General features: G+C 43.1%; 1 protein-coding gene across 1 annotated transcript; it reads right to left on the reverse strand.

The window, feature by feature from the left end:
• Positions 1 to 462: 462 nt before the first annotated feature.
• LGALS3 (galectin 3) lies at positions 463 to 19,158 on the reverse strand. Its single transcript, XM_040226392.1, has 6 exons — positions 19,043 to 19,158; positions 11,513 to 11,534; positions 9,685 to 10,053; positions 5,664 to 5,752; positions 2,192 to 2,354; positions 463 to 765 (listed from the first exon to the last, which is right to left on the reverse strand). Exons 2-6 carry the CDS (start codon positions 11,528 to 11,530, stop codon positions 610 to 612), a joined length of 795 nt encoding a protein of 264 aa, XP_040082326.1. The 5' UTR covers positions 11,531 to 11,534; positions 19,043 to 19,158; the 3' UTR covers positions 463 to 609.
• Positions 19,159 to 20,950: the final 1,792 nt, after the last annotated feature.

The following is a 20,950-nucleotide window of genomic DNA, read 5'->3' on the forward strand; positions in this document are numbered from 1 at the left end:
ATAGAATATTGACAATGGGATTTTCAAATAAAAACCTACTTTTTTCCTTCTACAAATCTGGAGATTTCATAAAACCAAAAGAACCCAAAGGAAGATTGATGTTGGTATAAATTAATGATTTGAAACCATGAAGTATAGTTTAGAGAGATAAAATAGTTAAAAGAAGTCCAAAAGTTTATATGTATGTAAACTTTTCTTATTTCTTGAATATGTTTCCTTAAGTAAGACAATAGAAGAATGATTTTTTTGTAGTATCCATTGGTTTTTACCAAACTATAGAAGAGAGAGGTTAATTTTGTGGTAGTATTTACTCCTCATTTCTTTTTAAAAATACAGTTTCAAATATTGAAAACTGGGAGACTCTAATGCAGTATTAACATTGCCACATATTTCTTTTTCCTTTAAGTCCATTGTGTATTATCAACAATAAATTGCCCCAATTAAATTACATATAAAGACAAGTAACTCTTAGAATATTTATTAAATCAGTGATTTACAAGAAGGACATTGATGAATAAAGGTAAAATTTTTCACTCAACATGAAACCTTTAAATGTGTAAGGTTTACGTTCAAATTCATTTCTTTACAAAAGTATCTGCCCATTTAAGATTATAGCATAGTGTGCGAAGCACTGGTGAGAGTTATGTCACCAGAAATTGCCAGCGTGCTGATTTCCCCAAAATTTTTCACCCGATGATTGTACTCCAACAAGTGAGCATCATTGACTGCAACCTTGAAAACGTCAGGTTCAACCAGCACTTGTATCTGAAATGGCACGTACACAAAACTGTGAGAAATGCCCATTCCTTTTAAAACCTAACCTCAGGGTGTCTAAAATTTCATCTTTCTGATCACTTGTAGAACTAATTAAAGTCAGAAAAGTAACTTTCCAGAAAAAAATAAATTCCAAATTATTCAAAGATTTAAATGGAACAAAATGATAAATTTTTAAAAGGGTATATAATTGAAGCCACAGAGGAAAAGATTAATCATTCCTCTACATAAAAACTTAAAGCTTTTGTATGGTCTCAAACACTGAAAGTAAAAATAAAAATAAATGCTAAAGTAGGAATTGTCTGTTTAGAGAAGTGAATGTTATGAAGATGGATAATAACCAGTTTTGGCAAGAGTAAGAGAAACAAGCTCCCAGTAGTTAGAGGATGTGTTAATTCTAACATCATTTTGGAAGCAGCACTTTGGCAATATCTTCATCTAAATTTTAAACATATATATTTTTTGAGTAAAATTACTCTTCTAGGAAGCAAAGATGTATTAGGATAGTTATCACAGTATTTTCGTAAAATAAATAAAGCTTTCCAGGTTTTATCTGTTTGTAATATTTCCATACTCCAAATTTTAATCAGTAGGGTACTGGTTGAATTACTGCATGTCTAAACAATGAAGTATTAGGTGACAATGTTCTGAGAAGGAAAGATGTCCACCAAATGTAGAAGATAGACCCTGTTAGTCCCTGCCCCTGAGGAACTGATGGTCTAGCTGTTTTATTGCCCACTGTATAGTCAACACTAACCCAACACTGTGGACCTAATATTTGTTGAAGCCATGCTTAAAAATAAAAGTGTTGCTTGTCATAAGAAAACACTGGAAAGATAACTCAAGTTGTAAGTTTTGTGAGGATGGGGGAGGGGTAAAGGATGGAGGACTTTTTAGTAAAAAAAATCTGTAAATTTTTCTTTTCATAAACAAGCATGAATTAATTTTAGAGTTTAAAAACTAGTTTTGATTGCCATGCTAACCATGCCATTTTAAGGAATTAAATCTCAGCCCAACTATATCATAAAGACTTTCTAGGAGACTTCCCTGGCAAGTAGTTAAGACTTCTTGCTTCCACTGCAGGGGGAGCAGATTTGCCCCACAGGCCTCACATTACAGCCAAAAAAGAGAGAGATTTTCTGCCTTTTAAATTAAAGATGCTATGTTTCTCATTTCCAGAAAATCAGTTTAGGGGTGACTAAACTCAGAGGGCTGGTAACAGGGACAATGGTGAGGTGCCTAAATGGAGTTGAGGAATGTTCCACTATTTCTGAGACCATTCCCCTGGGATGGGGAGCAGATGTACTGGTTAGGTGTCCCAGGACAACTGATGAAAATTAATTTCCAGTGTGTTGTGGTTTAAGCTTGATTCCCCATGAGAAATATACATTATCAATATATAATAGCAGTAACTTACTTTGAAAGGTTTACCACTTTCAAATGGGAAAGCCATTTGTCTTTCTTCCTTTCCCCAGTTATTATTCAGCTTTGAATTACAAACGATGACTCTCTTGTTCTCATCGAAGCGTGGGTTAAAGTGGAAGGCGACATCATTCCCTCTCTTGAAATCTAAAGCAAGTCTGTTTTAAGTCAAAAGTCAGAGTTAGTAAAATGATTCGAGTTGTACATTTGTATCAAGTGAAGAACATATACTTTTCTAAAGAGCAAATCATTTATAAAGTACAGGACAATTTTCTAAACAGAAAGCAAATAAACCATAGAATGGGTTCAAACTGGAAAGTATACTGGGCCAAGTACAGTACTTCTACCTCGTGCATGGGATGTGTGTTCCAAGACCCCCAGTGGATGGCTGAAACCACGAATAGTATTGAACCAAATTATCTGTCCAACTATACACATATACTTTTTCCTATATGGACATATAATAAAGTTTAATTTATAAATTAGGTACAGTAAGAGATTAACAACTAATAAAACAGAAAAACTATACAATATATTGTAAAAGTCATGGTCTCTCTCTCAAAATATTGTATACATTTAATACCTTTCCTATCTGAACTAAGCATTTATGCACTGGGGCCATAACTTCTACAGTTTGAGGTATGACAAAAAAAAAGCATGAGTTTCTTTTCCCTTTCTCATAATTTCATGGACAAAAGATTTGTATTTACTCTAGATCTTAGCAACCTCAGTGTATAATTGTTTCTTTCCTTATTGAGTACTGTCCCCTTTTCACTTCAAGAGAGCCCTTTACAGCTTCTCTTTGGCATATGTGAATTGCCAGCATCACTACTCTTGCTTTTGGGGCCATTATTAGGTAAAATAAGGGTTATGTGGACACAAGCACCAGGGTGCCGTGACAGTAGATCTGATACCTAATAGACCAGATATGCAGCAGAAAGGGATGGTTTTGTAGCCTGGGCAGGATGGGGCTGGACAGCATGAGATTTCACCATGCTGTGTACAGTGTTGGCAACTTAAAACTTATGAATTGTTTATTTCTGGAATTTTCTACTTAATATTTTCAGACTGTGATTGACCTTGGGTAACTGAAACTGTGGAAAGCAAAACCTCAGATAAGGGGCACTACTATATTCGACATACTACCACAGTATCCCACAGTAAACAAGACAATATGTGTTGAGTTTTTAGCCTTGTTGTCTTTGGTTATATCCTATTTATCTGTATTTCCCTTTTTACTATCTCTGCATATAAACATGGTCAAGGTTTCTTTGCAGAGGTTTGGGGCCACTTTGAGGGCACTTTATACCTGACATTATGGGAATATGCCTACCTCTTTCCTGTCCTCACAGTTTACTTTCAATCCCTATTAAAAGTAAACTAGTCACATAAAGTGCTATCAAATCCCTAGCTTCCTCATAGTTAACTGGAAAACCTAGTCCTAAAACAGCAAGAATGATATAACATAGTTAATGTTCAGTATCCTGTTGCTGAGTTGTAAAGTCATAATAATAAATGTGTTAAACATTCTGTGATGTGAAGTGGAATTAATGGAAGTGCTGGATAAACTTTCTACCCTGATCTCTCTCCTTGGATGTTAATACAAACACAAGTTCTCTGGCTATTAAAGCACTACCCTTTCCACACAGTTTCTCAAAAGTGTGCTCCCCAGAGCACTAATATCAGAAGCAGCTGGTTCTGTTAAAAAAAAAAGCAGCTCTTGTTTTAAAGCAAGGTCTGCATTCTAGACCTATTAACAATGATCCTTTGGGTGTTTTCATTCACCCAGTAACATACATACAACCATCAATGATTAAATTCACAGGAAAAGAACCAATATAGTCAAATGGCAATAGAACTTGTATTTGATGGGCAACACTTGTACTTTCTCAGCAGTGAAAAGGTAATTGTCATCTCTACCACTTCAAGGCTTTTTCTTCTTTCATGTGATTCCTCACAAAGATGTTGCAGCTCAAAGCAATACATTTCTCAGTTTACTACCACTTTAATCATTTCAACCAAAATTGGTTGTAACCTGCCACAGTCTCTAACCTTTCTAGTGGTGATGGTGGTGGTTTAGTTCCTAAGTCGTGTTAGACTCTGCGACCCCACGCACTGTAGCCTGCCAGGCTCCTCTGTCCATGGGATTTCCCAGGCAAGAATACTGAAATAGATAGCCATTTCCTCCTCCAGGGGATCTTCCTGACTCAGGATTAGAACTCGTGTCTCCTGCTTAGCAGGGAGATTCTTTACCACTGAGCCACCTGGGAAGCCCAGCCTTTCTAGTGTGATAGTCCTAAGTAAAGCAAAGATGCCATTGTGGTTCTGCTTAACAGCAGCTGCCTCAGGAGAGCAGATATTACCTAATCATGAGTGCTGCCTGCACAGGAACGGGGCTCTGGGTCCTGTGTTACTTTGGGAGGCAAGGTGGATGAGGATACAGGCAGAAGATATATTGAGTATATGTTTTATAACTTGCTGTGAGACCAGTTTTTACTGTGTAGGGAAGTACTGTGCTGAGAGAAGCTGTCTAGGCTGTGTGGCAGGAAGAGCTAGCTTAAGATAGTGACTACCATGTAGAACCAGAAGAGGCTGGCTGGAGGTGGAGTGAACTGGTTGGCTGAATGTAAAATGATCTGATCAGAACCTGTCCACCTCCTGGTAACAGAGGAGGTTGCTCCAGCTGATTCACCAGGATCAAAGTGACAGGTACTCACAGAGGCTGTTTACAGAATTAAATAAACCTGTGTACACAGCTTGAATTTGTACCTTTTGTGTATTGTCTATAGACAAGACCCAGAAACAGATTAATTAATGGCTATTGGAGCTTTAATGGTACCACCAACCTCAAGGACAGACATACTGAACAATTTCAGGATATATGTAAATATAACCAGTGGTGATAACCAGAGTCCGGTGTTCCAAGGCAGCTGTAAATCAGCATGGATTTTCCGAAGTGAACTCAAAATCTTAGCCCCTTCTCGTTCACCTCAACCAAAGCAATACCAATGGTGAAGACTGATTTATTTTGACAAATTACTTTAACTTGTAAAGTTTTTTCAAACCTTTTAAGTAAATAGTGTCTACTCAGAACACTAGGGTTCCCCATGTCACTTATCATCTGTAGACCAGGCCAAGAGTATGAACATGGAAAAGGCAACCAAGCTCACAAATCTGAGAGTGTATCATGACCTTCACAGCTCCAGGGAGATTGTACCAATATGAAGACAGGAGATATAATATTTAAGCTCTCAGATCAGCTAGGCATCTTTTTCTTCTTGACCCAAGACTTAGCAAGGGATTTGTCCTCTTGGTGAGACTGTGTATTGATTTATGGGGAAATCAAACTATGGTATAGCCAAGATTCTAAATGTTATTTTTAAAATTCCATTAAAATTTAAAACAGATCACCCTTTATTCCAAAATCAATCAATCAATATGTTAGACTTGCTAATTTTGCTCTTTACCTGTTCGCATTGGGCTTTACTGTACCCAGGATTGTTATCAGCATGCGAGGCATGATTCCTCCAGGAAAAGGCAGGTCATAAGGCACATTCTGGGAATAAAAGAATGCGTATATATCAAGAAAGAGTCATGTTCCAGGGGAGTTTCCTGGCAGCCCAGTGGTTAAGATGCTGTGCTTTTGCTGCGGGGAGTGTGAGTTCACCCTAGTTCACCCCAGTTGGTGAACTAAGATCCCACATGCCATGCAGCTACCAACCGCCCCCCCCCAAACAAGTCATGTTTTCTTGAGAGAAGAAAGAAAAAGACATTGCTAGAGTTCAGCCACTATTAATATATGTGAATAATATGTAACCCTACTTTAAACCATCTTTTCAGACTCTCAGGCCACCTTGTCCAGGGTCTGAAGAGAGATGGCTCCCTACATAACTACAACAATCAAGAAAAAGGCCATCAGTTAATCAGTGCCAAAGACAATATGTTCCCTTCTGGAGACTGTATCTCTCATGATAAGGGCCATCCTAATCCATAATTCATCCATGGAGCCTGTTTTTTGGAGAGGCTTAAGCTAGACCTTGCAATCAACATTAACATCTCTGTGCCACTCTTAAGATCCTTGTCATATGACATGTTCGTCCTGGTGGCTCTGCTCCCTGCAGGCAAACACTGGCACCTTCTAGGCCTCTGAGGCGTTCTTCTGTTTAATTCACACAGGCCCTGTGTGGTGCTTTAAAGGTGGCAGGTACTCAATGTTTGTTGAATGGGAACTTTCCAGTTAATACCTTCCCCAGTTCATTCAACAAATATTTACTGACCGTCTGTGTTCACGGTGTTATAAATAGTTACACTGCTCTATCTTGGCTTCTTCTCTTTTTCCTTTAAGATTATTTCCCCCTGGGTTGGACCATTGCCCAAGTCTTTTTCTCTCTAGCTCTGATCTGATCTGTATTAGTCCTGTGCTTCTTCCCATCTGGCTTTGCTACTGGTGCCACAAATCCAACCAGTGTGAACTGCAATGGTCTCCCCTGCCTCTCCCCGATCTGATCCCCTTCCTGAGTTCCTGGTTTGGGCTGACCCTTGGCTGACATTCTCCCTGTCCAGCCTTGAAAAGCCAGTCGTTTTTTGACTCTTTGTTGTTGGGGTTTAGTCACGAAGTCATGTCTGACTCTTTGGCGACCCCATGGACTGTAACCTGCCATGCTTCTCTCTCCATGGGATTTCCTAGGCAAGAATACTGGAGTAGATTACCATTTCCTTCTCCAGGGGACCTTCCCCACCCAGGGATCAAACCTGTGTCTCCTGAATTGGCAGGCGGATTCTTTGCCACTGTTAAAGTGCTGTACTCAACATGTCAGAAAATTTGGGAAAGTAAGCAATGACCACAGGACTGGAAAAGGAAAGTTTTCATCCCAATTCCAAAGAAAGGTAATGTCAAAGAATGTTCAAACTACCATACAGTTGTACTCTTTTCAAATGCTAGCAAGGAAATGCTCAAAATCCTTCAAGCTAGACTTCAACAGTATGTGAACTAAGAACTTCCAGATGTATAAGCTGAATTTAGAAAAGAACAAGAAATCAAATTGCCAACATCCATGAATCATAGAAAATGCAAGAGAATTCCAGAAAAATGTCCACTTCTGCTTCATTTGACTACATGAAAGCCTTTGACTGGATCACAACAAACTGGAAAATTCTTAAAGAGATGGGAATACCAGGCCACCTTACCTGCCTTCTGAGCAATCTGCCTTTAGGTCAAGAAGCAACAGTTAGAACTGGACATGGAACAATGAACTGGTTCAAAATTGCAAAAGAACTCGTTCAAAATTGCAAGAGGAGTATGTCAACGCTGCATATTGTGACCCTGCTTATTTAACTTCTGTGCAGAGTACATCATGTGACATGCTGGACTGAATGAAGATTGTTAGGAGAAATATCAACAACCTCAGGGGCTTACCTGGTGGTGTAGAGGTTAAAGCGTCTGCCTGCAATATGAGAGAACTGGGTTCTATCCCTGGGTCGGGAAGATCCCCTGGAGAATGAAATGGCAACCCACTCCAGTATTCTTGCCTGGAGAATCTCATGGACGGAGGAGCTTGGTGGGCTACAGTCCACGGGTCGCAAAGAGTCGGACACGACTGAGCGACTTCACTTTCACTTCACTTCACTCAGATATACAGATGATACCACTCTAATGGCAGAGAGTGAAGAGGAACTAAAGAGCCTTTTGATAAGGATGAGAGAGGAGAGTGAAAAAGCTAGCTAAAACTCAACAATCAAAAAAACTAAATCATGGCATATGGTCCCATCACTTTATGGCAAATAGATGAGGAAAAAGTGGGAAACTGGCAGATTTTATTTTCTTGGACTCCAAAATCACGGCAGATAGTGACTGCAGTCACAAAATAAGAAGACTCTTGCTCTTTGAAAGAAAAGCTATTAAAGAGTAGAGACATCACTTTGATTCCAAAGGTCTGTATAGTCAAAGCTGTGGTTTTTGCAGCAGTCATATGCGAATGTGAGAGTTGGACCATAAAGAAAGCTGAGCACCAAAGAATTGATGCTTTTGAATTTTTGGTGCTGGAGAAGACTTGAGAGTCGCTTGGACAGCAAGGAGACCAAACCAGTCAATCCTAAAGGAAATCAACCCTGAATATTCATTGGAAGGACTGATGCTGAAGCTGACATTCCAATATTTTGGCCACCTGATGTGAAGAGCCTACTTATTAGAAAAGACCCTGATGCTGGGAAAGATTGAGGGCAGGAGAAGAGGGCGACAAGGGATGAGATGGTTGGATGGCATCAACAACTCGATGAACATGAGTTTGAGAAAACCCCAAGAGGTAGGGAAGGACAGGGAAGCCTGGTGTGGTGCAGTCCATTGGGTCACAAAGAGTCAGACTCGACTTAGTGACTGAACAAAAACAAGACTTAACCACTAGATTCTGGGGTTCCTCCTCTTCAATCTCTTTCCCACTGCCTCTTCCTTCAAGAATTTCCATTTTCCTGTCTAAACTGACTACCTGTGTGTGGTCCAGGTCCTGCGCATCGCCTCTCATGCGCCTGATGCTGTCTGTCTGCTCTCCTCTAAGCTGACCAATAAGCAGAGCAAATACTCCCTGTGCCATCACACTCCTGGAAGGGGCTGATCTCACACTGCTATTGAACTCTTTTCTCATATATGTATCTTTTCTCACAGCTAGACTGTTTGGAGATGGGTCTGGAACCCCCAGAGTTGGGTTTTACGGTTAGAATTCATTTATTAAAATGAGTTTTAATATAAATGAAAATTCAACCCTTAGATCACAAAATTATCTTTAGAAGGTTTTTAAAAACCAGATTACTGTGGTTGCCCCAAATTTCCCCTCTATGACCATGGGAAGGTTGTATAACCCTTTATTGCCCTATTTCCTTATTTGTAAAGTGGCGATAATAACAGTATCTTACAGGGTGCTTATGGAGTTGAATGGGAGCATCCATGAATAAGCACACAGCTGGCGCATGTTATATATTCGGTGTTTATCAGTAATAATGACAGCCATTACTATGATCTTGATTTATATTAAAGCTGCTTTACAGTTGCCTTCAAAACACATTGGCTTCTCTTTAAACTAACAGTACATATACTAAGCACCGGAAACTAATTTTTCTATTGAACCAACATACACTGTGCCTGGTCCTTGCAAAATGGCTCTAAGCAGTGAGTTTCAAGCTTCAGGTCTCCCGAAGCCCTCTGCAGGTCACTAGTGCCCAGCGCCAGCTTCCAGTCAGAGCACTACAAAGTGATGACAACTACCGCTCCAGACAATTACCATTTTCTTTCTTTTTTAAATATTTATTTATTTGGCTGTGCTGGGTCTTAGTTGTGGCATGTGGGATCTAGTTCCCCGATCAGTGGTCAAACTCAGGCCCCCTGCACTGGGAGCATGGAGTCTTAGCCGCTGGACTGCTAGGGAAGTCCCAGCCGTGTTCTTTATTAACTTGGTCCTGAGCACACTGAAGTTTACTAAATGATTCACTCCATCTTACCAGGGGTCCAGAAGGGATGCCATAGAAGCTGGCAGCAGGGTAGCCTCCAAGAGCACTTGGCTGTGCAGGGGGTGGGTAGGCCCCAGGTCCGGGGTAGGCACTCGGTGCAGTTGGTCCAGGATAAGCAGGTGCTGTTGGGCCAGGGTAGGCCCCAGGAGGTCCTTGTCCAGGGTAGGGGCCAGGAGGGGACTGTCCAGGGTAGGGGCCAGGAGGTCCTTGTCCAGGGTAGGGGCCAGGAGGGGACTGTCCAGGGTAGGCCCCAGGATAGGCCGCTCCTGGGTAGCCTCCTGCCCCGGCAGGCTGGTTTCCCCATGAACCAGGCCAACCTTGGGGGTTTGGTTTTCCAGATCCACGTAAGGCATCATTAAGCTGGAAAAAAAAGACATTAAAAAAATTATAGGATGAAGAACAATCACAACAGAATTTTCAGGAATATGTGATCTAAGAATTAGAGGGATGTGGTGAAGATACGAAATTCACATCAATAAAGTTTTTCCAACCTTTTAGTTTTGAGTTCCTAAGACCAAAATTTGACTATGGTATTATACATGCTTTATCACTTTACTCTTGCCTCCCATCATCTCAGATCATTGAGGGTTGCCTTTTTGTAATTTGCATTCTTTATGTAAAAGCACATACTTTCTAACTGACATGGAAAAAAAAAGTCACAAAACTCAGTATACTCTTGGGCTGCAAAACCTGCCACCAAGGTGGCCCTGGTTGTGTTGGCCTTCCCTTTGCGGGATGTCTACTGCACTTTGGGTACACCAGGTAAGTTACCACTTAGTGGCATCCAGGCTAGTACCAGAGAGGCTGCCTTGTACACAGGGAGAAGCCTGCGATGTGGAGTCAGAAGATTTGGTATAAAATTCAGTGCCATCCATCAAGAAATCCAGTGTTATCGATCAAGAGCTCCAGAGTTTCAGAGCTATCATGTCACCTGTTTAGGACTTAGTGTCTTTGCTTGTAAAACGGGGATAATGATCTATTTCACATGATTGTTGTGACAAACAAGTGAGGCAGCATTTGGGACGGCTCTTTACAGACTGCAAGACTCTGTGCTAGTGTTGGATTGTGTCCTTTCTAGGAAGAGACTGCTTTCTCCCTGCCTGTTTTCTACAGTATTTAGCACGCTGCCAGGTGGTACATGGAAGATGCCCAGGAAAGACTTCTCCACTGACCGAATATGATCTGCCAGGATTGCCTCTGATGCATCGGGAACACAACCCTAGATCTGGTGTTGGGGTAACACAGTGAGGCTGTGAAGGGAGCCGGTGTGGCCTGGGGGAGGGGGAGGGAGAAACAGAGGGCTCCGTGATGATGGAAAGCAAACCTGACTTAGCAAACAAACCTGAGCAGAGCTCGTGGCTCTAGGTGACGTGTCATTCCATTAGGGAGTTGGGGAATACATAAGCATACTAATAGGAATTGGTTTTGGCTGCTTCTTACTCCAGCATTTGGGAAGGGAGAAGGAGTTGAGGGCACTTTAGGGTTAAAAAAAAATCAGGTTGCTCAGAATGAACCACACTGCCCTCTGCTCAGTTGGCTTCTCAGCTCCTGCCAGCAGAATCCACCAGCTTCTGTCCTAGGCCTTTGGTAAAGGGGTTACGGTTAGTGAGGCCTCTCTCTGCCTGGCTTTCTTCCCAAACCTGTTGCTGCAAAAACAAGACTCCACCTAACAAGCCCTCATTGGACAGATGAGGCCAGAGGAAGCCACGTGGTGGGAGAGTTAAACAGGAAACTTGAGTGGTTAAAAAACAAACAAAAACCCCTCATCCTGCATGAATGTATATATATTAAGGTAGGAAAACAGACATAAAACACTTACCGAAAAACCGTCTGCCATTTTCCTGAAAGGAGGAAAAAAAACAGGGGTTATCATTTGAGCCTAAAAGATTTCACTGGTTTCTGTGTGAACATCACAAACAGCTCATTGCGCAGGTCAAGTCAACGTACAGGCATTCTCTTAACACAAACAAGTCTGTTCTCCAAATACGCCAAAATCAATGGTGGGGAACCACAAAAATGTCTCAAAGGGTGAGGATGCTCTCCACCTGAATCACCAGGCCCTATTTAACTCATAGCTGAACTCTAATCACACTATCTTGTGGCTGAATCCTGGAAGTAACAGGCTATACAGTACAAGTGGGAGAGCAGGAAGTACAATACTCTGCTGTTTCCTAGGTAACAAATGTAAACAGTCCTGGTTTGTCTTTGGTTCTCCTTCACCTTCCTTCCTGTGCTCTTTTTTTCCACCACCTCATAAAAAGTGTTCATCAGATGAATCTTGCCCACCTCTCCTCCGGTTCTCCCTGATAGCCCCACACCCCCTTCTAGGTTTTAGGAGGAGGCCGTTGGTTCTTCCTCCTAGTGTTTGAAAGATAGTCTCTGCCTTGCCCACTCCACTGCCTAAGACATAGCTGCTGCTGCTGACTTATTTCTTCATTTGCACAAATGTGTGCCTGTTCTGTGCCAGGCACTGGGCAGGCTCAGGTCCGGGTGTGCAGACAGAATTGGCTAAGATATATCATCAAAGGGTCCAGAGGCCAGAAAGGGTCACAAGTAATGGGTGCTGTGAGCCAGACTATGTGCTACGAGAAGTCACAACTGGAAAGATGACTTCCAACAGGGACAGTGTTGAGCTAAACCTTGAAAGGAAGGTAAGACTGGGGATATGAAGCAATAGCAAAGAAAGGTGAGCACAAGATGTACTTTTTTAAAAAAAAAAGGTGTTTGTTATTCCAAATGAAAATATCTGGCAGTATAACAAACCAAGTTTTTTTAAAAGACAATTTGGAGGAAAATATTTTGGGGTAGGATGCTACCAAAGAGGGTTGGCCTTGCCCAAAGCTGCCTCAGTGGGGGCCATGAGACCACTACTCCTGCTTCTCTGGCTCCTCCCTCAGTGCCAGTTCCCAACAAACAAGATGTTCTACACTTGCTCCTGGAGCTGGTGCTCTGGCGGTGAGGAGAGAAGGGCAGCTTGGGACTCCTCAGGCCTGGGTTATTTTCTCAGCCCAGAATCACCTGTGCTATGGTCAGTTACCTGGATCTTCAGTAATCAGAATCTTTTCCCTTAAGCTGTCTACATGTGTGTGCTGAGTCACTTCAGTCATGGACTCTTTGCTACCCTATGGACCCATAGCCCACCAGGCTCCTCTGTCCATAGGATTCTCTAGGCAAGAAAACAAGTGGGTTGCCATGCCCTCCCCTCCAGGGGACCTTCCTGAGCCAGGGATCAAACCCACATCTCTTACATCTCCTGCACTGGCTGGTGTGTTCTTTACCACCAGCACCACCTGGGAAGCCGTAAGTTGCCTACTTGTTAAAGTTATTCAATTATTCTAAGAAATGATCCATTAAGTGGTGGCTGCTTGATAGGTCCTAAAAATACAAAATCTAGACTTTTTGGTAAAACAAAAGCAGACAAAAAGTCCTCCTAGAACTTAATGTATGTTTCATGTATATACCAGATATTTTATCTTACTCTGCTGTTACTTATAATACAGTTCAATATTACCTTCCATTAATTTTTTATTTTTGCACACCTCTTTTAAAATCTGGACATTCTCAAACATATTTGGATACACTCAGGTTATCACTATGCCCATCTTCCAATTTGGAAACTGCAGGTGATCTAATTGGGAAGTCACAGTGACTCTCCCAGGGCTTGTTTCACTGCATTTAGTATATAATATTCTACTCTTTAACACAAAAGTCGGTGCTCCTCTGTACTTCCTTCCCCAAAAGACTGCCACTGCCTAGAGAAGTGTGCTGCTACCACAGGAGGAACTTAAGAGTTGTTACAGGGACTTCTCTGGCCATCCAGTGGTTAAGACTTCCCCTTCCAATGCAGGGGGAGCAGGTCCGATCCCTGGTTGGGGAACTAAGATCCCACATGCCTGGTGGCCAAAAAATCAAAACATAAAATAATATTGTAACAAATTCAATAAAGATTTTAAAACCAGCTTAAAGAGTTCTTACAGAAAAGGGAAAGAAAGGACATTTCTTTCTTTTCCTTTTTTGGCTATGCCATGAGGCATGTGGGATCTTAGTTCCCCGACCAGGGATGGAACTCGTACCCCCTGCAGTGGAAGCACAGAGTCTTAACCACTGGACTGCCAGTGAAGTCCTTTGAAAGGATATTTCTTAAGTCAAGAAATAAAGCTTCTCACTTTGGACGCCAGAAAGAAACAATTTTGGACTTCACAGTAGGCAGAAAGTTTAGTTCCTTTGATTACACAAATTCTTCCATTCCTGAGCAACATAGCAGTGGCTTAGCAATAACTTCGTAAGTGTTTTGACTTCTTTTAAATATCCCCATTGTGCTGGGGCTTATCCCTGACCTCAGCACCACTGACATTTCCGGTGGGATTCTTCGTAGGGAGGGGCCCTTCTGGGCATCATGTGCGTCCCTGGCTTCAACACACAAGCTGACAGCAGTGCCCCCTCCCCCCGGCCCCTGCACTGTGATAACCTAGAATGTCTTAAGATGTTTCGAAATAACCCTGGGGAAGCAAGAGGAGGGCAAAACTGTGCCTGGTTTGAGAACCACTGGCCTGAGCTAATGAAGATGTGTATCCTCACATAAAAGTACCCATTCAGGTCAATAAAAAACAGGAAGGCGGTTTCAGTTGTTACAACTGGCTAAAGCTGTGCCCCTGGCCTCATAAAGGGTCATGAATACGTGTGCTTAGTCAGTCATGTCCAACTCTTTGCGACCCCATGGACTGTAGCCCACCAGGCTCTTCTGTCCATGGGGATTCTCCAGGCAAGAATACTGGAGTGGGTTGCCATGCCCTCCTCCAGGGGACCTTCCCAACCCAGGGATCAAACCCAGGTCTCCCACATTACAGGCTGAGCCACCAGGGAAGCCCATCTATGAATATAAATCCAATTAAACTTAGATATGCTTAAAGGCTGATCACAACCAGAAACTCATACGAAGACAGCTAGCCCAAAATGTAACATTTATTCTTTTCCAAGTCTCTGTTCAAACATATTCCGTTTATTTTGGATTGGAGTGGAGCGGGTTGCGCTCTCCCTCTCCAGTGGGTCTTTCGACCCAGGGATCGAACCTGGGTCTCCTGTATTGCAGGCAGATCCTTCACCATCTGAGCCACCTGGGAAGCCCCCTTTTCCAACTCGACCAAAATAACTGGAGCATCAAAGCAGATTCCACTGTTTCCGCTGTGTTTCATGTAACACCAAGGATGACAGATTGGATTGTGCTCTGACACATTAGAAGCCTGTTAGAATAATGACACCCTGTATTTGTGATGTTTTCAGTTTATAAAGCACTTTCACATACCTTTCTTATTTTGATTCTGATAATAATCTTATGAGATTGACAGGGAAAAGTTAATATCCTTACTTCAAAGGTGAGGAAACTGAGTCTCAGAGTTAACATGGTGGCCCATTCTGTCATTGGCAGGCAGGGACCTGAGTCCAAACATCCTGACTCCTAATTCTGACTGATTTTATACTGGTAGCAAACCTCACACTGACATTTTAAAGTATAGTCCTTCTAAAGTATTAGTTACTTCATTTAGAAATTAATTCTCTGGCTTACTCATTCGGAACTGCATAAAGATGCTGAAATTGTAAACAAAAAAGAGATCACGCTTTTGTCAAAAACTAGCTGGGTGACTCATGCAGTGTGCAGTGATACTGAATACAAGGATGCCATTTTGCACAGTCACTTTGCTAATTATAACCACGTTTAAACTGATAAAGCTTACTTTCCTAAAAGTTGGGTATTCGTTGTTTTGATTATATCAGCTCCCAACCATCAGCTCTCTGATGGAAAGGTTTCTAACCAATGTTCTTTTTAAATCGAGGTTAGCAACCTTAGAACTTAAAAGGAGAACCAAAAAACAATTTTTAAAAATCTGTTTGGATAAACATCTTCCTACTTGCCTGGAAAATTTCTTTTTAGATGAGTAGCTTATATAAAGAGACAATCAAATGTAAAAAAGAAAAAAAAAAAAAAACTTCCCACTGTACAAATACTATAGGTATGTGAACTCTGGCATTCCCAGAATCAGAGAATTTTGAAGTCAGATAAGAAACACCTCATCAAAGGCAAAAACATTTTAAAAATACGATCTGAATCCTCACATTTGGAAAAACCTACAAGAATTAGTTCAGTATCACTTTAGAACAAGGAATTTAAACATGAGTCAGAATGCAGACCACTTTTAATTTGCTGTTAATTGCAGCTTTGCCTTTTAATAAAGAGTTGCTATCCACTATACTATGTTATTCTAGACCCATGTAGCAATTAATTCAGTTGCCTGGATTCCCAGGAGGACTTATGAAATTTCTGCCCACAAAGGGCCCCAACTTTTATAAAAGCTGTAAGGGAAGTAGATCATAAACTATTTCCAAGCACTGCCCGCACTCCTCTCCAAAGAACACAGGAGAGGCGGGCTACTTCCTGGTCTTACTGAAACATGGAACAAGGCTTGAGAAATGCTTATTTGCAAAGCCAAATTCAGAGATGCTAGTTTAAAGGAAACTGGTCCTTTCCTAGGATTTCTTTTTCATCCCAGTTCCTCAGCCATAAGGAAGTTAAAGTTACTTTGTACCTCTCAGTTACTGATTTGTTTTTCCCCATATGGAAAAGCTGAGTATCAGTTAAGAGAGAACACATGATACTTAGTCAGCAGCAAACTAGAATTACTGCCCTGGCAGGCTTACCACTCAGAATTTAATGAGAAGAATTCATTCAGGCACCAGACCACAAAATGTTAACTAGCTGTCCTCAGCAGAAGCCTCTGTCCCAAACTAAAAGGAAAGAGAGGCTAAGTTTTTGATCAGTTACCATGAGTCTCAGGTACAAGAAGTTTACAAGCCAACTGGTACTTTAGGTAACATAAGCACCTCAAATTTTATTATATGAACATAGATCTCTATTAGGGATAAGATGTAGAGTCTGACTGAAGAGAGTTCTAGGCAAACAGTATCTAAATCATAGCTGAGACCAATAACAGCCTTCTGACCTCACTAGAAGGCAATGGCGACCCACTCCAGCACTCTTGCCTGGAAAATCCCATGGGTGGAGGAGCCTGATAGGCTGCAGTCCATGGGATCGCTAAGAGTTGGACACAACTGAAGAGACTTAGCAGCAGCAGCAGCAATATGTAATGGAGAAGGCAATGGCAACCCACTCCAGTACTCTTGCCTGGAAAATCCCATGGGTGGAAGAGTCTGGTAGGCTGCAGTCCATGGGGTCGAGAAGAGTCTGAGATGACTGAGCAACTTCACTTTCACTTTTCACTTTCATGCATTGGAGAAGGAAATGGCAACCCACTCGTGTTCTTGCCTGGAGAATCCCAGGGACGGGGGAGCCTGGTGGGCTGCCGTCTATGGGGTCGCACAGAGTCAGACACGACTGAAGCAACTTAGCAGCAGCAGCAGCAATAAATAAAAAGTCTTTTTATAAAGCTCTGCTGCGTATTTGTAGCAGAGCAAAATATCATTGAACTGAACGAACTGAAAGACCTTTCAACAGAGCGAGACTAGCCTCAGTTCAGTTGCTCAGTCGTGTCCGACTCTTTGCGACCCCACGAATCGCAGCACGCCAGGCCTCCATGTCCATCACCAACTCCCAGAGTTCACCCAAACTCATGTCCATCGAGTCGGTGATGCCATCCAGCCATCTCATCCTCTGTCGTCCCCTTCTCCTCCTGCCCACAATCCCTCCCAGCATCAGAGTCTTTTCCAATGAGTCAACTCTTCGCATGAGATGGCCAAAGTATTGGAGTTTCAGCTTTAGCATCAGTCCTTCCAAAGAACACCCAGGACTGATGTCCTTCAGAATGGACTGGTTGGATCTCCTTGCAGTCCAAGGGACTCTCAAGAGTCTTCTCCAACACCACAGTTCATTTTAAAAAATGAGCTTTTGGGGTCAATCTATCAAACAGTGCTCCTCCTCTTCTGCTTCTTATGTAACTTGGTGAGGCATCCGCCTAATACTTCTAAGCTCAAAACGTTCAAGACCCATCATCAAACTTCTCCCCGGAATATGGAGAGAATGCTGATTTTAAGCAAAAGCCCCCCACATGATTAATTTAGGCAGCTCCAATCTCCCAAAGATTAAGGGTGAGGCACAGTCATCAAAGGGATGGATGACATGACTCTGGGGATTCAAAGACAATGTCTGAAAAGGACATTCTTGTGGGACAATGAATTTTATTATTGAACTTTTATGGAAACACTGTTTCCTAGCATGAAAGATCAACTGTGTGAACTTGGGGCAAGTGAGTCAGAATTTTGGAAGTTGGTGAAAATTTTTTCTCATGCTCTGTGCCAAGTGGTCAATTCTTATTGCCACCATTTTCTGCAGAACAAAATGAGCCTCTCTTCCATTCCTTTTCCAGAATCCTAGAAACAGACTGGGTCACTGAAGTCAAACCGTCCTCATTGTCCAGCAACCCAATTCCCAGGAGTCACTTTACAAATATTCCAGGTATCTGAAATCAGGATCGCTAAGGACAGGGCATGAAGCCTAAGACACAACCTCAGCCCCAGTGTCCCAGAGCTCCTACTCGTAAAAGCGCAGGCATAATTAGTGCTTTGATTTGAGCAACTCACAATTTAGAATATGTCCTCAAACATGTTTTAAAAGCAACCCCTCCCCACCTCAACTAGGGCTCTGCACACTCGGACGAACATTCAATTCTGCCACACCCCACACGTCCGCAGCACAGGTCTGAGATCGTTCATGCTCAAATCTGGACTGGGATATGCAAAAACTGAGGGTGTGCGGTCTTTGCCAAGCCGGGCACATGCCCACTCAGCCTAGGGGCAGCACCATTTTCTGCGGGATCAGCATCCAGAGGGCGGCTGCAGCCCCGGACTCTGTTGGCCTGAAGCAGAACACATCCCCAACCCACAACCAAGCTAAGAGTCGAGGAACCGCCCGCAGAGTGCCGGGGCAGTCTCCACCGCCGACGGAGGCAGGAGCACCTTGTTCCTCCCGCCCAGCTGGAGCAGGCAGCTGGGAGGATGCGCGCGCGCCCACCACACACCACGGGCCAGCCGGGGCGCGGGGCGCGAAGCCGGGGCTGAGCCTCCCAGTCGCCGCAGAGAGTGACACGCCCGTCCACCGCGAGAAAATGCAAGTGAGTCTTTGTAAGTCGTTGCTAACTTTCCTCGAGTCTCAGACTCCTCTCTTGAGGGCTCGAAGCCAAGGAACCTGGGCTCAGAACGCGCGGTCCCCCGGGGAACCCAAGCCCCCTTCTCCGGCTCCCGCCCAGCCCGGCAAAGGGGGCCGCGCACCGAGCTGCGCCGGGGCGCCCTGGCCTTGCAGCAGGCGCGCCTGCACCCCCGTCCCGGCGCCCCCGCCACTTACCCGACGCCTCTGCACTGGCTCGCGCGCCGCGGGGGAGGCTCGGGCAGAGGCGGTGTGGTCCTGCCGGGGCGGTGGCCGGCTCTGCGCCTCAAATACGCCCGGCCCGGCACGCCTCTCCCGGGGCGGGGCCGCCACCCCGGCCGCCCCCGGCCTCTCCGTGCGAACTAGGCTGGGCGAGTCCTGGCCCCGTTGGACACCCGGGTGCCCAGGCGCCGCGGATCCAGGACGCAGAGGAGACGCCTGACTCAGGACAGCGGTGCGTGGGACCCGCGGCCTCCATCCCCTCAACGTCCAATCGGTCCCCTCCGCAGCCGCCAGAGGTTGGGTTCACCGCCCTCTCAATAGATTCACCTGCCAAGTCCTCAGGCCAAGATAGGGAGAGTCTGCGAAGCTTTTAGTGACAGGGAGGGTCCTGTCACGTTTTTTGAGATGCTGGGTGAGAAGCTCCATGTCTTGTTTTTATTCCCCTTCTGAACTGTGATGCGGGTACACACCTCTCAGACCAGGAGCCCTAGACTGTTTTGCTGTTTGCTTCCCACTGCCTCCTCAACATCTGCCCTGTATTTGGTAGGTCCTCAGTAAACTGGTTAAATTTGTTTAGTAAATGAATGATTAAAATAGTGAATCACTTCCTAGGAAGTCTGTTTTCTCAAAGATTGGAAAGAGTCCTGATGGAGGGGAGAGTTAAATACAAATGTACCTTTGAGAAAAGTAGGGAAAAAATAAAGGTATGGCTCTAAGAAGGGCTTCGCTGGTAGCTCAGCTGGGAAAGAATCCACCTGCAATGCAGGAGGCCCCGGTTTGATTCCTGGGTGGGGAAGACTCGTGAAGAAGGGATAGGTTACCCACTCCAGTATTCTTGGGCTTCCTGGTGGCTCAGAATAAAGTAAAAATAAAGTAAAATGAAGAATCTGCCTGCAATGCGGGAGACTTTAGGTTTGATCCCTGGGTTGGGAAGATCCTCTGAAGGAGGGCATGGCAACCCACTCCAGTATTCTTGCCTGGAGAATCCCCATGGACATAGGAGCCTGGGCTGCAGTCCATGTGATCACAAAGAGTCTGACCTGACTCAGCAACTAAGCACAGTACAACATTTCTCTAAGAAAGATTGTTACAAGTAGTGATGTTTCCAAGGGAAGTGGTATTTGTCAATAGCATTTCACTGGATAACAGCTGAGTAAAATGACTAAGGATGTCTTAGATATGTATGTTTTTTTAATTCAAATTGACACTCACAAAAGTTGACACACAGACATAGAAAACAAATTTATGGTTATCAATGTGATAGTGAGGGGAAGGAACAAATTAGTAATTTGGGATTAACAGATACATACTCCCAGACAAATAAGATATAAATAATAGACAACAGGGACGTACTGTGTACCACAGGGAACTATAATCAGTATCTTGTAATACCTATAATGGAAAAGAATCTGAAAAATAATGTGTGACTGAATCACTTTGCTGTATGCCTGAAACATTGTAAATCAACAATACTTCAATTTTTAAAATGAACTCAAAATGGATTAAAGACCTAAATGTATGACCTGAAACTATAAAGCTCCTAGAAGAAAACAGAGAAAGAGCTTCTTGACATTGATCTTAGCAATAATTATTTGGATATGACACCAAAAGCACAAGCATTAAAAGCTTAAAGTAAACAAGTGGGACCTACATCAGACTAAACAGCTTCTATACAGCAAAGGAAACCATCAACAAAATGAAAAGGCAGCCTACAGAATTGGAAAAAATGTTTGCAAATCATATATCCAAATAAGAGTCTAATATCCAAAATATATAAGGAACTCATTCATACAACTCAATTGCAAAAAGAAAAAAAAAATGGGCAAAGGAACCAAATGTTTCCAAAGAAGATATACAAACGGCCAACAGTACATGAAAAGGTGC

This window comes from Oryx dammah, unplaced genomic scaffold (genome assembly GCF_014754425.2).
Source record: "Oryx dammah isolate SB20612 unplaced genomic scaffold, SCBI_Odam_1.1 HiC_scaffold_26, whole genome shotgun sequence".
In the NCBI taxonomy this organism is placed as follows: Eukaryota; Metazoa; Chordata; class Mammalia; order Artiodactyla; family Bovidae; genus Oryx; species Oryx dammah.